Raw genomic sequence first — 16,895 nt, forward strand, 5'->3', positions numbered from 1 at the left:
GCCTCCCGAGTAGCTGGGACTACAGGCGCCCGCCACCACGCCCGGCTAGCTTTTTTTGTATTTTTTAGTAGAGACGGGGTTTCACCGTGTTAGCCAGGATGGTCTCGAACTCCTGACCTTGTGATCCGCCCGTCTCGGCCTCCCAAAGTGCTGGGATTACAGGCTTGAGCCACCGCGCCCGGCCAGAAAATTCTAAAGAGTACAATGGGGACAGTATCTTTAGATAGCCATTACTAATTTTAGTTGGTCAACAATAACTACAAAAAATTAATTTTCAACATTTTAAGGAGCAATGGATTTCTAGAAGAGCATATTTGGTTTGTGCCTGTCGTAACAATTTATTATTATTTCATCTATTTCCCATTCTAAAAGTCTTAGGAGATGATGTACTTTATAGGCATTTCTATTTCATTCTTTTATTTTTCTTTTTTCTTTCTTTCTTTCTTTTTTTTTTTTTCTGAGACAGAGTCTTGCTGTATTGACCAGGCTGGAGTGCAGTGGTGTGATCTCAGCTCACTGCAACATCTGCCTCCCAGGTTTGAGCAATTCTCAGGTCTCAAGCTGGCATGCTGGCCAGAATGGTCTTGAACTCCTGAACTCAAGTGATCCACCCACCTTGGCCTCCCAAAGTGCTTGGATTACAGCACACCTCCACTGTGAGCCATTATACCTGGTCTTTATTTAGTTCTTAGTGTATATAATTTCCTCTTAGAGCATATCCTCTCTTCTTAGAGCAGATATATGACTGCACATCAATGCAAATGAGTGCCAAATATTATTCACTTCTGAAAAGGACTCTTCTTGGAAGCTGAGAGAGGGTAACCAAATCTGCGTATGCCTCCTGGGGCATATGCTAACTTCTTTAACTATAGTCATCATGCTGTACACTAGGTCTCCAGTGCTTATTCATCTTGTGGTTGAAGGATTGTAACCTTTGACAAATATCTCCCCTTTCCCCTCATCCCACAGCTCCTGGCAACCACCATTCTTCTGTTACTATGAGTTTGACTTTGTTTTTGTCGGATTCTACATATGAGTAAGATCATGCAGTATTTGCTTTTCTGTGTCTGGCTTATTTCACTTAGCAAAATGCCCTCAAGCTTCATCTACGCTGTTGCAAATAGTAGAATTTCCTTCTTTTTAAAGACTTAGTAATGTTCCATTTTATATATATATAATTATCTATATATATTATCTATATATATAATATATATACACACACATAAAATTCCAATTATATAATGTATATTATGTTGTGTGTAAATATACATATATAATAATACATATAAAATAAATATTCCATGATATATAGAATCATGTTTATATAATAGAAATATATATATGTGTGTGTATATATATGCACACACACACCCCCCCCACATTTTCTGTATACATTCATCTTTATACATTCATCTGTTGACAGATACAGGTTGTTTTCATATCTTGGCAGGTATGTTTCCATACCTGTTGTGAATTAACAGAATTTCAATTAAATACTCCTAATACTACAACTGCTAGATTTGGCCCTTCCGCATTCATCACTTTAGGATTTGGATGAACTAGTTGGACAGGTCTGTCCATGCAAGTCTCATGCAATATCAAAAAACATTCTAAACACTTTGAATATGCACATAGCATCTGTTTTGAATCAAGTTTCACTGACAATCTATGCATAATAATATTTTACTAAGATAACTACTATATTCAATCATTTACTTATTTGATATATATCAAGAGCCTAATACATACCAAAGTCTGGTTAGACTTTAAGGTAAACTCATCGTAACTGAAATATAATTGAACGATTGTATTTTCATACAATAGTTTATTTTAAATAGGAATTCAAAATATCATCTACCAAAAGGGAAAAATATATTGCCATTATATTTGCATAGCAATAAAACCATATTTTCTCATTAAATAATATTACTTAGTCAAGACATTACTTGAGCATTCCTTGACTCAAACTGATTCTTCCACTCTGGGATTCAATTGTCTTATGTCCTGGACCTCAAGATGACCAACAGATGAGCATTCATACAACAAATGTTTATTCACTTGTACAACATATGTTGGAGTTCTTATGATGTATAATATATTCAACCTTGTGCTGTGAAAAAAATGTATTAGACATGAATCATATTTTCACAGATTGCTATTCAGTTGGGAACTTATACATAGGTAAATATCAGTATAAATCAGTGTATCTCAGAAATAATTTTAAGTGACAAATGATATTTAAAATAATCAGTGTAAGAAACTTAAAAGTGGAAACAGGCCGGGTGCGGTGGCTCACGCCTGTAATCCCAACACTTTGGGAAGCCAAGGTGGGTGGATCACTTGAGGTCAGGAGTATGAGACCAGCCTGGCCAACATGGTGAAACCCTGTCTCTACTAAAAATACAAAATTAGCTCGGTGGGGTGGTGAGCGCCTGTAATCCCAGCTACTCAGGAGGCTGAGGCAGGAGAATGGCTTGAACCCAAGAGACGGACGTTGCAGTGAGCTGACACAGTGCCACTGCACTCTAGCCTGGGCAACAGAGTGAGACTCCATCTCAAAATAAATAAATAAAGTGGAAACATATTTCTAACCAGGCTTTCAAATTTACTTTCGCAGAAGTGATAGCATTTGTTGTGGCCATTAATAGGTAAGTACAATTGGGATAGGTATAAATCATTAGTGCTGGAAGTTGGGATAATAAAAATAATGAATAAAGGCATGATGTTTGAAAAGTATGGTTCATTTGCATTCATAAAATAGAGAAGTAGATTGTAAAGTTACAAAAATAGACTAGGGTCACTCTATAGAAGTCATGAATCTAAGGCTAAGGAATTTCAAATTCATTCATTAGGTTGTGAAAGGCAATAAAGTTTTCTGATATGAAGGTTAGGACCACATTTCAGGAAGCTGAATCTTAGTAATGTGTGAATACATTAGAAAGATGAGGTAGCAAAGGAGAGGACACCAGTTAAGTGGACACTGCAAGAGTCCAAGCCAGGAGGAATAACAGAAGAAAGAATAGATGGTTGAGATAGCTTTCTCAGATGAAGAATGAATAGAATTTGGCCACTGATTATGGAAGTAACTAAGGGGAGAAAGAGTTAAAGATGGCTCAGATGTCTCAACTAAAGGCCTTGTGGCAATAATGGTGCCAATGACAGAAATACAGATGTCTGAAGAAGCAGGTTTATAACCTGGCCCTCCCCTCTATTCTATCCAGGCACAATTTCCAGAGAAGTAAGTATGTATGTAAATGTTATTGATTCCAAAGGCTTATTAGTCACAAGGCATCTGTATTCTTGGTACTCTGGCAATCCTTAAAATTTTAGCACGTGGCCCAAATATTTATTGCCTTCAACGAGGTAACTTTGCATATTTATTGCCCCATTAGCCTTTTAATTCCAAAGAAACTCCTGAATTGCCCACTTAGTGGAAAAACCATGTCTCCATGCCAAAGTTTAATAATATACAGTAGACCTTTTCCTCTGGTTCAAAAATCAAAACAAAAACAAAAAATACATATGCATTTTTGGCCATATCAAAACATGCTTGATATTTTTATAATGAAATGAAATATAAGTAATTTCCCCTAACTCATGTAATTTTACCCAACTCAACATCTCTATGAAGTAGACAGTCTAATTATCACATAAAGTTCTCAATCAGTGGGCAAGTGGTATATGTTTAATGCAGTCTCTTTCAACTTGTAAAAATATAAAACTCTATTAGGGCTATATTGGTTATTTTCTTGAATTATCTATTACAAGCATAAGTTATAAATGTGCTAACATGCTGGGAATATGACAGCGAACTAAGTAGACAAGATCTCATTATCTACAAACAGAAGAAAGAGACATAGGGTAGAGAGTTACATTTTGAAAAGTTTTATGAATAAAATTAAGGAAGGCAAAGGGGAATAAGCCCAGGCAGTGGTTGTGCTTACAATTTTAAGAAATGTTATCAGAAAGGCCTCACTGAACCCTGATACATGAGTGGAGAACTAAGAAGAAAGGGAGACAGTCATGGGGCTGCTCTGGAGAACTTCCCAGGTAGAAATCAAAGGAAAGACAAAGTCCCCAAAGTGAGTGTTTGTCTTCTATGTTTGAGTTTCAACAAAGAGGCAATGAATCTGGAGCGTAGTTGGTAAGAAGGGAATGACAGGCTATAGGGAAGGAGGCTAGAACATGTAGAATTTGGTGGGCCGTGGTGTGGGCTGGGGATTTTACAGGGTGAACCAGGAAGCTCTTGGAAGGTCCTGAGTAAAGAAGCCAGGCGATTTGCTTTGTTTTAAATGAATCTCCCTGACTCTAATTTGAAAACAGGCTATAGGATGCAAAGGCTAAAAAAGAAAGATTATTTAAGAGGCTACTGTAATAATCCAGATGAGAGGTGTTGGTAGCTTAGTCCAAAGAACTAGCAGGACAATTAGTGAGAAGTAATCAGATTCTGGATGTATTTTGAAGGTAGAGTCAACAGCTGATGAATTGAATGTGGACTATGAGAAACAGAGAACACCCAAAGATAGTTCTTTGGCTTTTGGTTGTCCCACTAGAAGGATGGAGCTTCATTTACTGTCATAGGAAGACTTCAGTGGCAACACTTTTGGGGCTGTGGTAGTCATTTCTGCATGTGTGTACCAGAATAAAGTCTCACTTATGTGGATATGGGTACATTTCAAAATATAGAATATTCTTTTATAAAAATTTACCTGATACTTTATTGAAAGTCTCATCCAATATCAAAACACATTCTAAACACTTTGAATATGCATGCAGCACCTGTTTTGAATCGAGTTTCACTGATAATCTATGCATAATAATATTTTACTAAGATAACTACTATATCCAGTCATTTACTTATTTGATATATATCAAGAGCCTAATATATACCAAGCACTGTCAAATGCATGAAGAATCCCATTATAAGCAAAAACAGATATGGTTCCTCACCTCTAGAAGCTTACAGCCTAATGAAGTATATATCTAACAGATGAACAAATGTGCATTTATGAAGGAGGTGGTGCCACTAAAATGATTAATAGAGAAACTGACCCACAGAGAATGCTTTCTTTAGAACATGACTACTGAGGGGGTATATGAACTTTGAGCAGGAGGAGATAATTAAACTAAGCTTAAAAAGTAAGTATACTCCAAGTAGTATTTAGGTCCTGCAGTGTGAAGGAACATGGTACTTTTTAAGTTCTGGGGTATATGTACATGATGCACAGGTTTGTTACATAGGTAAATGTGTGCCATCGTGGTTTGCTGCACCTATCACCTAAGTATTAAGCCCAGCATGCATTAGCTATTTTTCCTGATGCTCTCCCTCCCCACCTCCTCCCCACCAGGCCCCAGTATAAGCTGTTCCCCTCCCTATTTCCATGTGCTCTCACTGGAACATGGTACTTTGGAAACACTGTAGGAACTCTAGTGCTGAGAATGAAAGGGGGAGTGAAATGAAGTATGGCTAAAGAGATAAGGTGGGGACAGATAATCCCAGGCCAGCCCAGAAGTAAGTTGAGTAAAGTTAGCTAGAAGAACTCTTCCATGTTTCTGGCAGAGCACTATAATTAATGACATGGGCTTTGGATTTGGACAGACTTGGCTTTGATCATGGATTCAGGCACTTATTAGCTGTGTGAGCTTTGGCAGTCATCATCTCTAAAGTAGTATTATTGCCTTCCATCTTTAGGTGGGAGCAGAAGTCTTTGGCCTCAATGTGCTAAGCCAGTGCAAAATTCTTCAATAAATCTGGACTTCAATAAATCTCCAGATTTAGCAAGGTCAGAAAATGGTCACGGGATTATGCTATTAATAGGTATATTTAAAATGATTTTTCCCAGATAATTTAGATATTGCATAATATCTTAGACTTGGGGCTAAATTTTCCTAAAACCATACACAGTAATGCAAGGGTTAGTTTACTTTTGGTTGGAATCCACAAAGAAAATGGAATTATTTGTAAACTTTAAGAAAAAAAGCCTATGTTCTGTGTGTGTGTATACAAACATGGTATCTTTATTTATATAACAAAATACTCTAAGGCACCACTAAATATTTTTACAAAAGAACAACTTTTATTATTTGCAGTGAATGGCATCATAGGATTATGTCTACATACTTCACAAATAAAAAGGACAAAGATATACAAGTGTAGACCACCTTTCAGGCCAAAAATAAAAATGATGGCTTTCTAGCAACTCAAATGCAACTTCCTAGTGCAACACTGACTTAGACTGAACAGCGACTGTCACATCTGTTATGTGGGAGGGCTACTCAGAGTGTGACCTGTGCACTCGCTGCCATTTGATGAACTCTTTTTACTACTGAGTTGTATCCAGATAAGTAGCTGGTGCTAGAATGTAAATCAGCTACATCATTAAGCACACAGTTTACTTCAGCTTTTTTTCACGTCAAGACTCTTTCAATGAAGGAAGCAATGTCCTATATTCTGGCATTGATCGCTATCTCATCACAGACCACACTTGAGTAGTAAGATCATTTATTGAGCAGTTAATGCAAAATACACATTTAATGGAGAGAAATTTACTATGCATACTAAAGTAAATTCTAGATGGTTTAAAGTGTTAAACAGTGAGAGAAAGACAAAGACACACACACACACAGAATATAAGACAACAATACAAAAATGTGTTCCCCTAATTTTAGAATGAGAAAGTACTTGTAATTGCAAAAACCTACAGAAGAAATTATAAAAGTATGGAATTTGATGATTTAAAAATCTACAAGTTATAAACATTAAAAATCAAGATTAAACCAATTATTAGAACTAGGAAAATCTTTACAATATACTTAATGAAAACAGAATGACATTAATATTGAATAAACTCCTGAAAAATGAATCTCTATTAGTTTCAGTTTTCTCATCTGTAAAATGACAATCATAACAATACTTAGCTCAAGATTTTTTATGCAGTTGAATTAGATCTGAATACACAGCATTTAGCAAAATACCTGCTAATAAAAGCTGTTGTTTTTATTAGAAACTCCTTAGCAACTCAACATAAAATATGGGATTTTGCAAGTTTAAAAATATTGTGTAATTGTGTAGTAGAGTTCACGAGTTTGAGTAGTCTAAAATCGGCACATTCCAAAGAACTATTTACTCCTTGCCTGACTGCTTGGAAGTAACCTCTAAGTCCTTGGGATATCCCTCCAAAGTATCTTTGACAGGAATATCTTTGTTTAGCTGGAGGCCTTCTACCACCACGAGTTTTGCTAACAATGTGATTTATGGCGGGGACTAGGGCCAGGTTAACCTCAGGAGGGAATGGAGACTTGAAGGTTTGCCTTATAGGAAGTCAACCAAGCCTACATGATCAAACTCCAGTAAAATCCCTGGATGTCAAGGCTCAGTATAGCTTCTTGGGTTGCCAATACTTTGTGCATGATTTCACACATTGTTGTTGGGAGAATTAAGCACTGTCTGCACAACTCCACTGGGACAGAATAACTGGAAGCTTGAGCCTGGTGTCTCCTGGACTCTGGCCTATGTGACTTTTTCCCTTGATGATTTTAATCTATATCCTTCCATGGTAATAAACTGTAACCATGAGCAAAACCACTTTGCTGAGTTTTCTGAGTGATGCTAGCAAATCAACGCAGGTTAGTCTTAGGGACTCTTCCCTCAAAGCACACCAGTCTAATAACAATTAATATATTAATAAGTTTTGGCCTAAAATGAAAGTAAAATCCCTTTCTTTAACAGACTGTTGTTCACAAAGATCATATAAAATATAGTGGATATAATAAATATGTGCATATATATATGAATTCAATAAAACATCAATTTCATGAAAAATTTCTAAGTATTTTCATTCACAAAATAAAGTTTTAGACTTCATCACATTAAATTATGAAGATCCCAATTATATTTGATGAATATGTGTTAATTCAGCACTACCAGTAAAAATATTTCTTGTCAAAAATTTTAGTTACCAGAAAAATAATAACTCCTGGCCGGGCACGGTGGCTCATGCCTGTAATCCCAGCACTTTGGAAGGCCGAGGTGGGCAGATAACGAGGTCAGGAGTTCGAGATCAACCTGACCAACATACTGAAATTTGGTCTCTACTAAAAACAAAAATAAATTAGCCAGGTGTGGTGGCGCGCGCCTGTAATCCCAGCTATTCAGGAGACTGAGGCAGGAGAATTGCTTGAACCCAGAAGGTGGAGGTTGCAGTGAGCAGAGATCGCAAACCACTACACTCCAGCCTGGGCTACAGAGGGGGACTCCATCTCAAAAAAAATAATAACTCCTACTGTTATTGTTTAGGAAGCAAAATTGTTCTGAAACAATTTTAAAATGTTGGCTTAAATAATTTATTTCTTCTCTCTTACTGTAGATCTTAATTTACACTTTTCTTTATAATTGTATATATCTTTAAGTTGATAATTTGCCAAAAGAAAAAGTCAATACATTTTTGCTGACTTTGTTTTAGATTCCTTTGCACTAGTAAGAGAAGAATTGTTGGTTCTCTTTATTTATGCAAATTTTCATCCCCAAGAGTCATTTTTTTAAATACTTAGTGGACTGTATTGATTTTTCTAGCTTTATGTGAACTTGTTCTGAGAATTTCTAGAAATCAAATTCAAGTCAACAAACATAAATACATTCATTTAAAATCTGTTTAGAAACATTTTATATGTGATTATAAAGGTATTCTTGAAAAGTTTACATGGAATCATTCTGTCATTCTAAGATTGTGAGTTGCAGAATTACACGATATCATAGTTCATTATTAGTTTCTAGAAGATAGTCTTCACGTATCTAATTTAACACAAAAAAAGAAACAAGGAAATCCAAAAAGAAGAAGAAAAATATAGGATTAAAGAGTTTCACTTAAGTAGCTAACTCTTAATCATACCTCTAAATAAAAGGGCTCTGCGTGTATGTGTGTGTGTGTGTACGTGTGCAGGCACAATGGCATGCACATAGAATCTGTAGATATCATTATTTAACATCCATGAAGACTTTACCCACTGGAGAGACTATGAGCATTTGGACATTTTTTCTTGTATTCTTCTTTCTTTATTTCTTCTTACATTGTGCCTTATATCTTATAATGGATGATGATGATGTAATTCATACAGATAAATTTCTTCCTACTTGTTTTTTATAAACATGACATTCTGACTGCTGTTGCCTCTCACTGTCTAGCATCATGAAAACGCCAGCCACTACTTTTGAGACAAATATTGCTTACTTTTGAGACAAATATTGCTTACTGCTATGGAGAATTTTCAGTAAAGGAATAGTTTAACCTATATCACATCCTGGTCCTAGTCCATCAAGTATTACACATACCTTTGGCACATCTCTATTGCTTTTGGGTACAGCTCTATAAAAGTCAAATAAAATAATATTTTCGTACCATTTGAACTATTCCAATCTTAGCTCCTGGTCATAAACCAACATTTCTACTACATAAAGCTGAAGTGGCTTTTCCTTAAATTACCTCATTTAGTTTTCAGTTAAAATAGTTGTAGCTCCATGGTCAACAGTTTAGATGTTAATAAATTAACTTGTATTGCATTTGATTCCCTTAGTGTTTCTCCTACATTTTAGAATGCAATGAAGATTGAAGAAATTAATTTTGCATATCTGGTTTTAAACATACTGGTTTTAAAATATACTTCTTAAAAGTAAACTATTCAGCGTACTTGACAAAATTATTTAAAATCTGTTTACAAAAATACACACTGTTTTTATATCAAGGTGTGACTGCATAGCTCAAGAGCAAAAATCATAATTATTCATAAATCTGTATTTTATGAGAATTCCATTTATGATTACCCGTATCTTTATAAAATTATTTATTAATAAGTTTTTCTTGCCTCTAGACATTATTCTCAGCATTTTTCCTTCAAATGATGCCTATGATTTTTCATAGGTTTTATGATTAAACTGAAAATACCTTTCAATTGTCAAAATTGTTTTGGAATTAAGAATCTATGGCCTATCATTCCTAGAATGAAATATTAAACCAAGTTAGTGCACTGCATACTTTCCCTAAAGGACGAGGATGTTAAAGAATATTTATCTTTTTTTATTTTTATTTTTTATTTTATTTTTTTTTGAGATGGAGTCTCGCTCTGTCACCCAGGCTGGAGTGCAGTGGTGCGATTTCGGCTCACTGCAAGCTCTGCCTCCTGGGTTCATGCCATTCTCCTGCCACAGCCTCCCAAGTAGCTGGGACAACAGGCACCCACCACCACGCCTGACTAATTTTTTGTATTTTTAGTAGAGACAGGGTTTCACCATTCACATGATGGTCTCGATCTCCTGACCTCGTGATCCGCCCGCCTTGGCCTCTCAAAGTACTGGGATTACAGGCGTGAGCCACCACGCCTGTAATCTTTTTTTTAAATTAACAAATTAACTCCTCATATTCTTGGTCAGTTGACTGAAGACTGAAAGCCTATATGGGAGAATCTGAAAGAACACTTGATCCTTGAACAACATGGGTTTGAACTGTGTAGGTCACTTAGAGGCAATTTTTTAAACACTAAACAGGGATCAAAATTGCAGTGTTTGCAGGTTGCTAAACTTGCATATATAGAGGACAAACTTCTCAAATAAGTGGGTTCCACAGAACCAATTGCTGGACTTGGATATACATGGGTTTGGGGATATGCAGAGATCCAGGAACCAATCCCCTGGCAAATACCGAAGGGCAACTGTATATCTATACATTTAAAAATGGTGACATCAAAAATCAATTACTTGAAAATTATTAGGACAGTAGATTTTAAGTTCTCAACACAAAAACTGCTATGTATGTGAGGTAATGCTTATGTTAATTTGCTCAATTTTGCAATTCTACAATGTGTACACATTTCAAAACATTTGTATGGAGTAAATTTTGATCAATTAAAAAAATTAAAAATCAGTTGGTATTGGTTTATTCTGTTTCTTAGGCTGGGTTATGGATACATTTGTACATTTAATTTTTGATAATTCAATGAGCTGTGTAATTAGGATCTGATCACTTGTGTTTACTTGAATAACTTTTTAAATCAACTACTGTCATGTCCTATGTAAATTGTTTCTTCTAATCTTTCTTTTACCAATCAAATTCCACTGCCAACTAAACTTTCCTCAACTGTCTACAGACTTCAGGAATATAATGAAAATGAAGTGAGCTGGGTGTACCATACTAGGGTGTTGCGGCCTCTGATGAACTGAGACAGATGGGTCTAATTTAAAGGGTACGGATGCTACCCAGCTCCTAGGAATGGTTGCCATATGGGACAGGGTTGAGTGTTACCAGGTCTGCAAATCTTACCTTTATGTCAAATTTATACTTTTTTAATGTTGGCAACTAATTGAATTTTTTAAACACTGAAGGCCAAACTAAATATGTCTTTAACTAAAGAGCCCTCCCTCCATAAAGATCACCTCCCTAATAGGGCCTCACTAAATCTGAGTCCAATTAAAATACTTGCATTTATACTGCTGATACTGCCAGCAATTAGGGAAGTCTGCATTCAAAATTAAGTCTGATTCCCCAACCTGTGCCATTTCTTTCTTTCTTTCTTTCTTTTTTTTTTTTTTGAGGCGGAGTCTCGCTCTGTCGCCCGGACTGGAGTGCAGTGGCCCGATCTCAGCTCACTGCAAGCTCCGCCTCCCGGGTTTGCGCCATTCTCCCGCCTCAGCCTCCCGAGTAGCTGGGACTACAGGCGCCCGCCACCTCGCCCGGCTAGTTTTTGTAATTTTTTTTTTTTTAGATAGAATCTTGCTCTGTCGCCAGGCTGGACTGCAGTGGCATAATCTTGGCTCACTGCAACCTCTACCTCCTGGGTTCAAGCGATTCTCCTGCCTCAGCTTCCCTAGTAGCTGGGACTACAGGTGCGTACCACCACGCCCAACTAAGTTTTGTATTTTTAGTAGAGATGGGGTTTCATGTTGGCCAGGATGGTCTTTATTTCTTGATCTCGTGATCCACCTCCCTCAGCCTCCCAAAGTGCTGAGATTACAGGCATGAGCCACCATGCCAGGCCGCCATTTCTACTTTAATAAACTTCCTACAAATATGATCATAGCTTTATGTAATTTGAATCCTAAACTAATCCCAAAACAAAGGTATTATCCCAATTCACTGATGAGGAATCTAGGCCAGAAGATAACAGATAACTTAATGGAACAGTTTGTTAATGTTATGGAACAGTCTGACCTGAGTTGAATGGCTTGAGTTCAAACCCCTCGCTTCAACAATTACCATTTTAATAATTTCAGGAGGGTAAATTCTCTATATTTCAGTATTTTTCCTATAAAATGGGTATACTAATAACACATCACAAAATTGTTGTGAATATATACAAAGCACTTAAAAACGTGTCTGGCAAATATTAATAGTAAGTACTATGTAAGTGTTGCCATTACTAATTATTGCTATTAATTTCAGTGAAATGAAAATTAGAACAATAACTACTTCTTTGGGTTTTGTATTAAATGAACTAATCTATTGAAAATGTTTATAACTGTTCCTGAGCCATAGTTAATATTCAATACATGTTAATTATATGTCTAATTTCATTGTCTTTCAAGTACATTACATCTAAATCATGTGAGTTAATTCCTTTACTTGTGCCTGGTAATAACAAATACAGGTAGTACCAGAGGCTGGAATTACTTTCATTTGTACTGAGTGAATGTTTGAAAAGTTTATAGCTTTGTAGTCTCATGATTATGGAAATATTTGTATCATTTAAAAATCTGTAGTGAAATCAATCATGCACTATGTAATGACTGTCTTGATAAGGATTTTAATAATGTAATAAGATTTTATTCAAAGAAGCAGGAATAGTTGCAACACTCAAAAGACATTCTTTAAATGTAGTCGGTCTTCACCCCTTCTTTTCTCCCTAGTTTTTCAAAAACTTGAAGCCCAGAGAAAAAATCAAAAGATATCCAGGTAATTCAGTAACTCAAATTACAAAGTTATATGCTAACATATTTAACATAGCCATGATTTTTACTTACTTGTGACCCATTTCATGAGCAATTGTAAAAGCAAGATTCAAGCCATTGTCTTCAGCAATAATACATTTTCTCTTTTCACTACACATTCCACTCAAGTAAGCTATACCTAGAAAATACAAACATTAATTATTATATGTCTGAATGAATATGCAAATTTTTAAGTAGTTATTAGCTGAGAATATGCAAATTTTTTACTACTTATTCACTGCAGGAATGAAAATGGCAGTTGTCACGACTAAACTGTCAGTATTAATCTGTGAAATCTAGCCCTAATAAATGAAATTTTAGGGGCAAGTGTATATGTATAAGCCAGGCAAAAACTGTTCATATCATTTTCATTTTCATATTTTAGATAAAATTATTTTACCAATTATCAAATCCCAAAGGAATAATATAAGAATATATGTTATAAATACCAATTTCATCATGTAAGACAAATGAATAGTTACAACTTAGAAAATGTAATGAAACAGCAATGATTAATTTAAATATATTCAATTATTGTGAAGAACATAGTTTCGAAAAAGTATTAATGCAAAATAAACTACATATAAGGCAGTTTTGAACTTACATTTACATTTTGAATTGATACAATTGTGAAATTATATTTATGAAATACTATTTTAATATGGCATAGAGCTATCTGTCATATTTGAAATACCAGAAATATTTTATTTGAAAATTTCTTGGCAAAATGGTATGTTGCATAGTTTATGATACTGAAATATTAATTAAGATAAAATTTTAGCAAGATATTTGATCTTTTGGTTTAAATTATCAATAAAAAGGGAAATATTTAAACTCCTTAATATTCTTTAGTCAAATATTTATGCTCTGTTTTACTAATTAAGACATATACTTGAATAATCATTTCAGAAAATGAATTGTTACCAAGTATAAGTTATAATGTTATTTTCAAATAACAAAAGTTATTATAATATCAATTATTTTGATACATTATATGTTCTGTATTTCCCATATCCTTATAAAATAAATTTTAAACTCCTTTTATAGATGAAGATATTTAGGTCTAGGAAGTTCTGATTTACCAAAGATCACATAATTACTAAACAAGATGGAATGGGGATTTAATTTCACCTTTGAATCCATCTGCTGGATATTTATTTTGTTTCTGAAAAAAAATTTAATGCAGAGCTTGCCCTAATTAAAGATGGTCAACTGACTGCTTGTGACTTTTCTCTCTCTCCAGAAACAAAATATAATGGTAAGAGATAATTTAAATAAATTATTTTAATAAAATATTAAAAGAATCACCTTGCCCGTGTTTGGGAAAGTTAGAAAAATCAGGGAAGAATATGAACAGATTTAGTGAAAGCTACAGCCTAAATGTCAAGAGGAAGATTTCTGATGAGAAGAGAACTTCTGAAGTGGTGGAACTCCAGAAAGTCTCAAGACTGAGGCACACATGGTCTAGGGAGAAGCAATGCAGGAGGGTTGAAAATGGAGATTAGCTGAAACTATATCTGAAGTTCTAAACAACTCAATTAAACCTTCGTGTAGAATGTCAAGGCCTGGTATCCACAGTCCTATCAGGAAAGTAGAGATGCAATCTTTAAGCAACAGGTAGAATAAACATATTATTTTAAGAAATATAACTACATGAAGAAACAGCAAAAAGATGAAATACACATATGGATGTAGTGTTTTTTTATATCTTTACAAATTAAAATAGATTTTATAGAAAGTTATCATCTACAAATAGATGAAATGACTTCTTAATGAATGGGTGGTTAGGTGGATGGATGGATGAATAGACAGATGATAAGCCCAGTTACTTCATTTGGCTTATTAAGGTAACTGAAATTACTTCAAAGTTAAATCAAGAAAAAGTAGGACAGAAAAATGAAGGTAAGGATACACAGAGAGGGACTGGGGAAAGGAGAAGAGGAGGGGAGAAGCAGGAAAATCATATTTTTAAATTATAGTTCTATTAAAAAACAGATGAAATAAAAACTTTTTAAAATTTGATTTAAACATAACAACATGAATTTTAAGAGAGCTAAATCATATTAATACAACAAAGAGTGGAAAACGAAGATTTTGAGATAATTAATTTTGTATTATAATCCAATGGAAGAAGACAGGAAGAAAGAAGGAAGGAGGATAAAAGAAAATATCTCCTCTAAATAGAGTATTAAAAGTTATAGCATTTGAAAATAAAATAATACTTTGAGATTAAATGTCCCCCCAAAATACTAAATCAAGTTCACTATAATTAGCATGCTGCTACCACTGATTAGTACAAATTTTCTCTTAAGATTCCCATATATTTTGCCACTTTTTTCACCACAGCTAAAACAGTCCCACCACCCTGTACAGATTTAAAACTCAGCTAACATGGGTTATCATCATGTCATATACTTGTTTGTCACATGGACTAGGACATATACAATTCAGTCACTTTAATGAGTTTTATATGTCTTCTCCAGTATGCATTCTAATACCATGCTTTCCCCACATAAAAATAGTACTGCCACTTGTTTCCAATTCTTATTTCTTCTAATTTGCATTGGCTAGGATTTTGAATGTACTATTGAAATATATGGGCAATACTGATCTCCTTATTTTTCCTTCTGAGTTTAATAGGAATGTTTACCGTTTCACAGTTGCATATGATGTTTGCTGAAGGTATTCATAGAACACCTTACTAACTTAAGGAAATAACTTTCTGATATCATTGCATGTCTGAGTGAAGAAGGAGGCAACATGATTTGATATATAGGTCAAAGGTGAATGGAAGTTTATTAGTAATATTTGGAAAAGGATCCAAAGATTGGAATAGCCACTTAGGGAAATATGGAAGAGCTGAATAAGTACTACAGGAGTGCTTAATGTAATGAGTCAGAAAACATGTTGCTTCAGCTGAGGACGGAGTGCATGAGTTTGGAGTAGCACTAACATAGTACTCAGTTGAGTGATATTCAACCTAGTGGCTGAAACAAAGACGAGTACATTTAGATTCAATTTAGGTTGAGGTTTTATAGATCACATGTGGAGGAAGACCAAAGGTATAAAAGCTGTCAGTGAAGTTGAAAGTGAAAGAAGGCATAACACTTACAGGGATCTATGGGGGATGAGTAAAAAAGTAAGGTTAGAGGGAGCCTGATAATTTGAGAAAAGAATACAGTAGTAAAGAGAATGGAATCCTCAATGATGAAAAAGAGCAGACGTTTCATAAAGAAAGTATTTTATCAGGGAGTGAGACTTAGGGATTTAAGATTTCAGAGGTCGGGCGCGGTGGCTCACCCCTGTAATCCCAAACATTGGGAGGCCGAGGCGGGCGGATCACGAGGTCAGGAGATCGAGACCATCCTGGCTAACACGGTGAAACCCTATCTCTACTAAAAATACAAAAAATTAGCCAGGCTTGGTGGCGGGTGCCTGTAGTCCCAGCTACTCGGGAGGCTGAGGCAGGAGAATGGCATGAACCCGGGAGGCAGAGCTTGCAGTGAGCCGAGATCATGCCATTGCACTCCAGCCTGGGCAACAGAGCAAGACTCCATCTCAAAAAAGAAAAAGAAAAAAAGATTTCAGAGAGAAAGTTCTGAGATGACACGACTAGGTATTGTCACAAGAGTAAAGAAGGGTGCAGGTAGAGGTCATCTAGATTGAGCTCAAATAATTATTAAATAGTGTTGGGTGAACTAATAATAATCAACATGAAATTGCACATGATCAGAAAGAACTTGGGACAATGGTAGGTGGCCAACATCCATAAGAAATGTGGGTGAGAATCAAGATCAATCACAGCTTTAACATGCTAAGGCTCAAAAACTTCAAGATCAGAGAGATTTGGGTTTAGAAGCACCAGTGGGGAACAGAGGGAATATGACAAGTATACAACAGCCTGAAAATGCTGTTGTTAACT

The 16,895-nt window shown here is 35.3% G+C and overlaps 1 protein-coding gene across 1 annotated transcript in view; it reads right to left on the bottom strand.

Annotated features, from left to right (window-relative positions):
- ADAMTS19 (ADAM metallopeptidase with thrombospondin type 1 motif 19) overlaps positions 1–16,895 on the bottom strand; it is a 291,742-nt gene that overhangs the window by 133,215 nt on the left and 141,632 nt on the right. Inside the window, exon 8 of the mRNA XM_030927451.1 lies at positions 13,007–13,112. Coding sequence (XP_030783311.1) covers positions 13,007–13,112 — 106 coding nt within the window. The remainder of the gene's footprint in view (positions 1–13,006; positions 13,113–16,895) is intronic.

Source organism: Rhinopithecus roxellana, chromosome 3 (genome assembly GCF_007565055.1).
Source record: "Rhinopithecus roxellana isolate Shanxi Qingling chromosome 3, ASM756505v1, whole genome shotgun sequence".
Lineage (NCBI taxonomy): Eukaryota > Metazoa > Chordata > Mammalia > Primates > Cercopithecidae > Rhinopithecus > Rhinopithecus roxellana.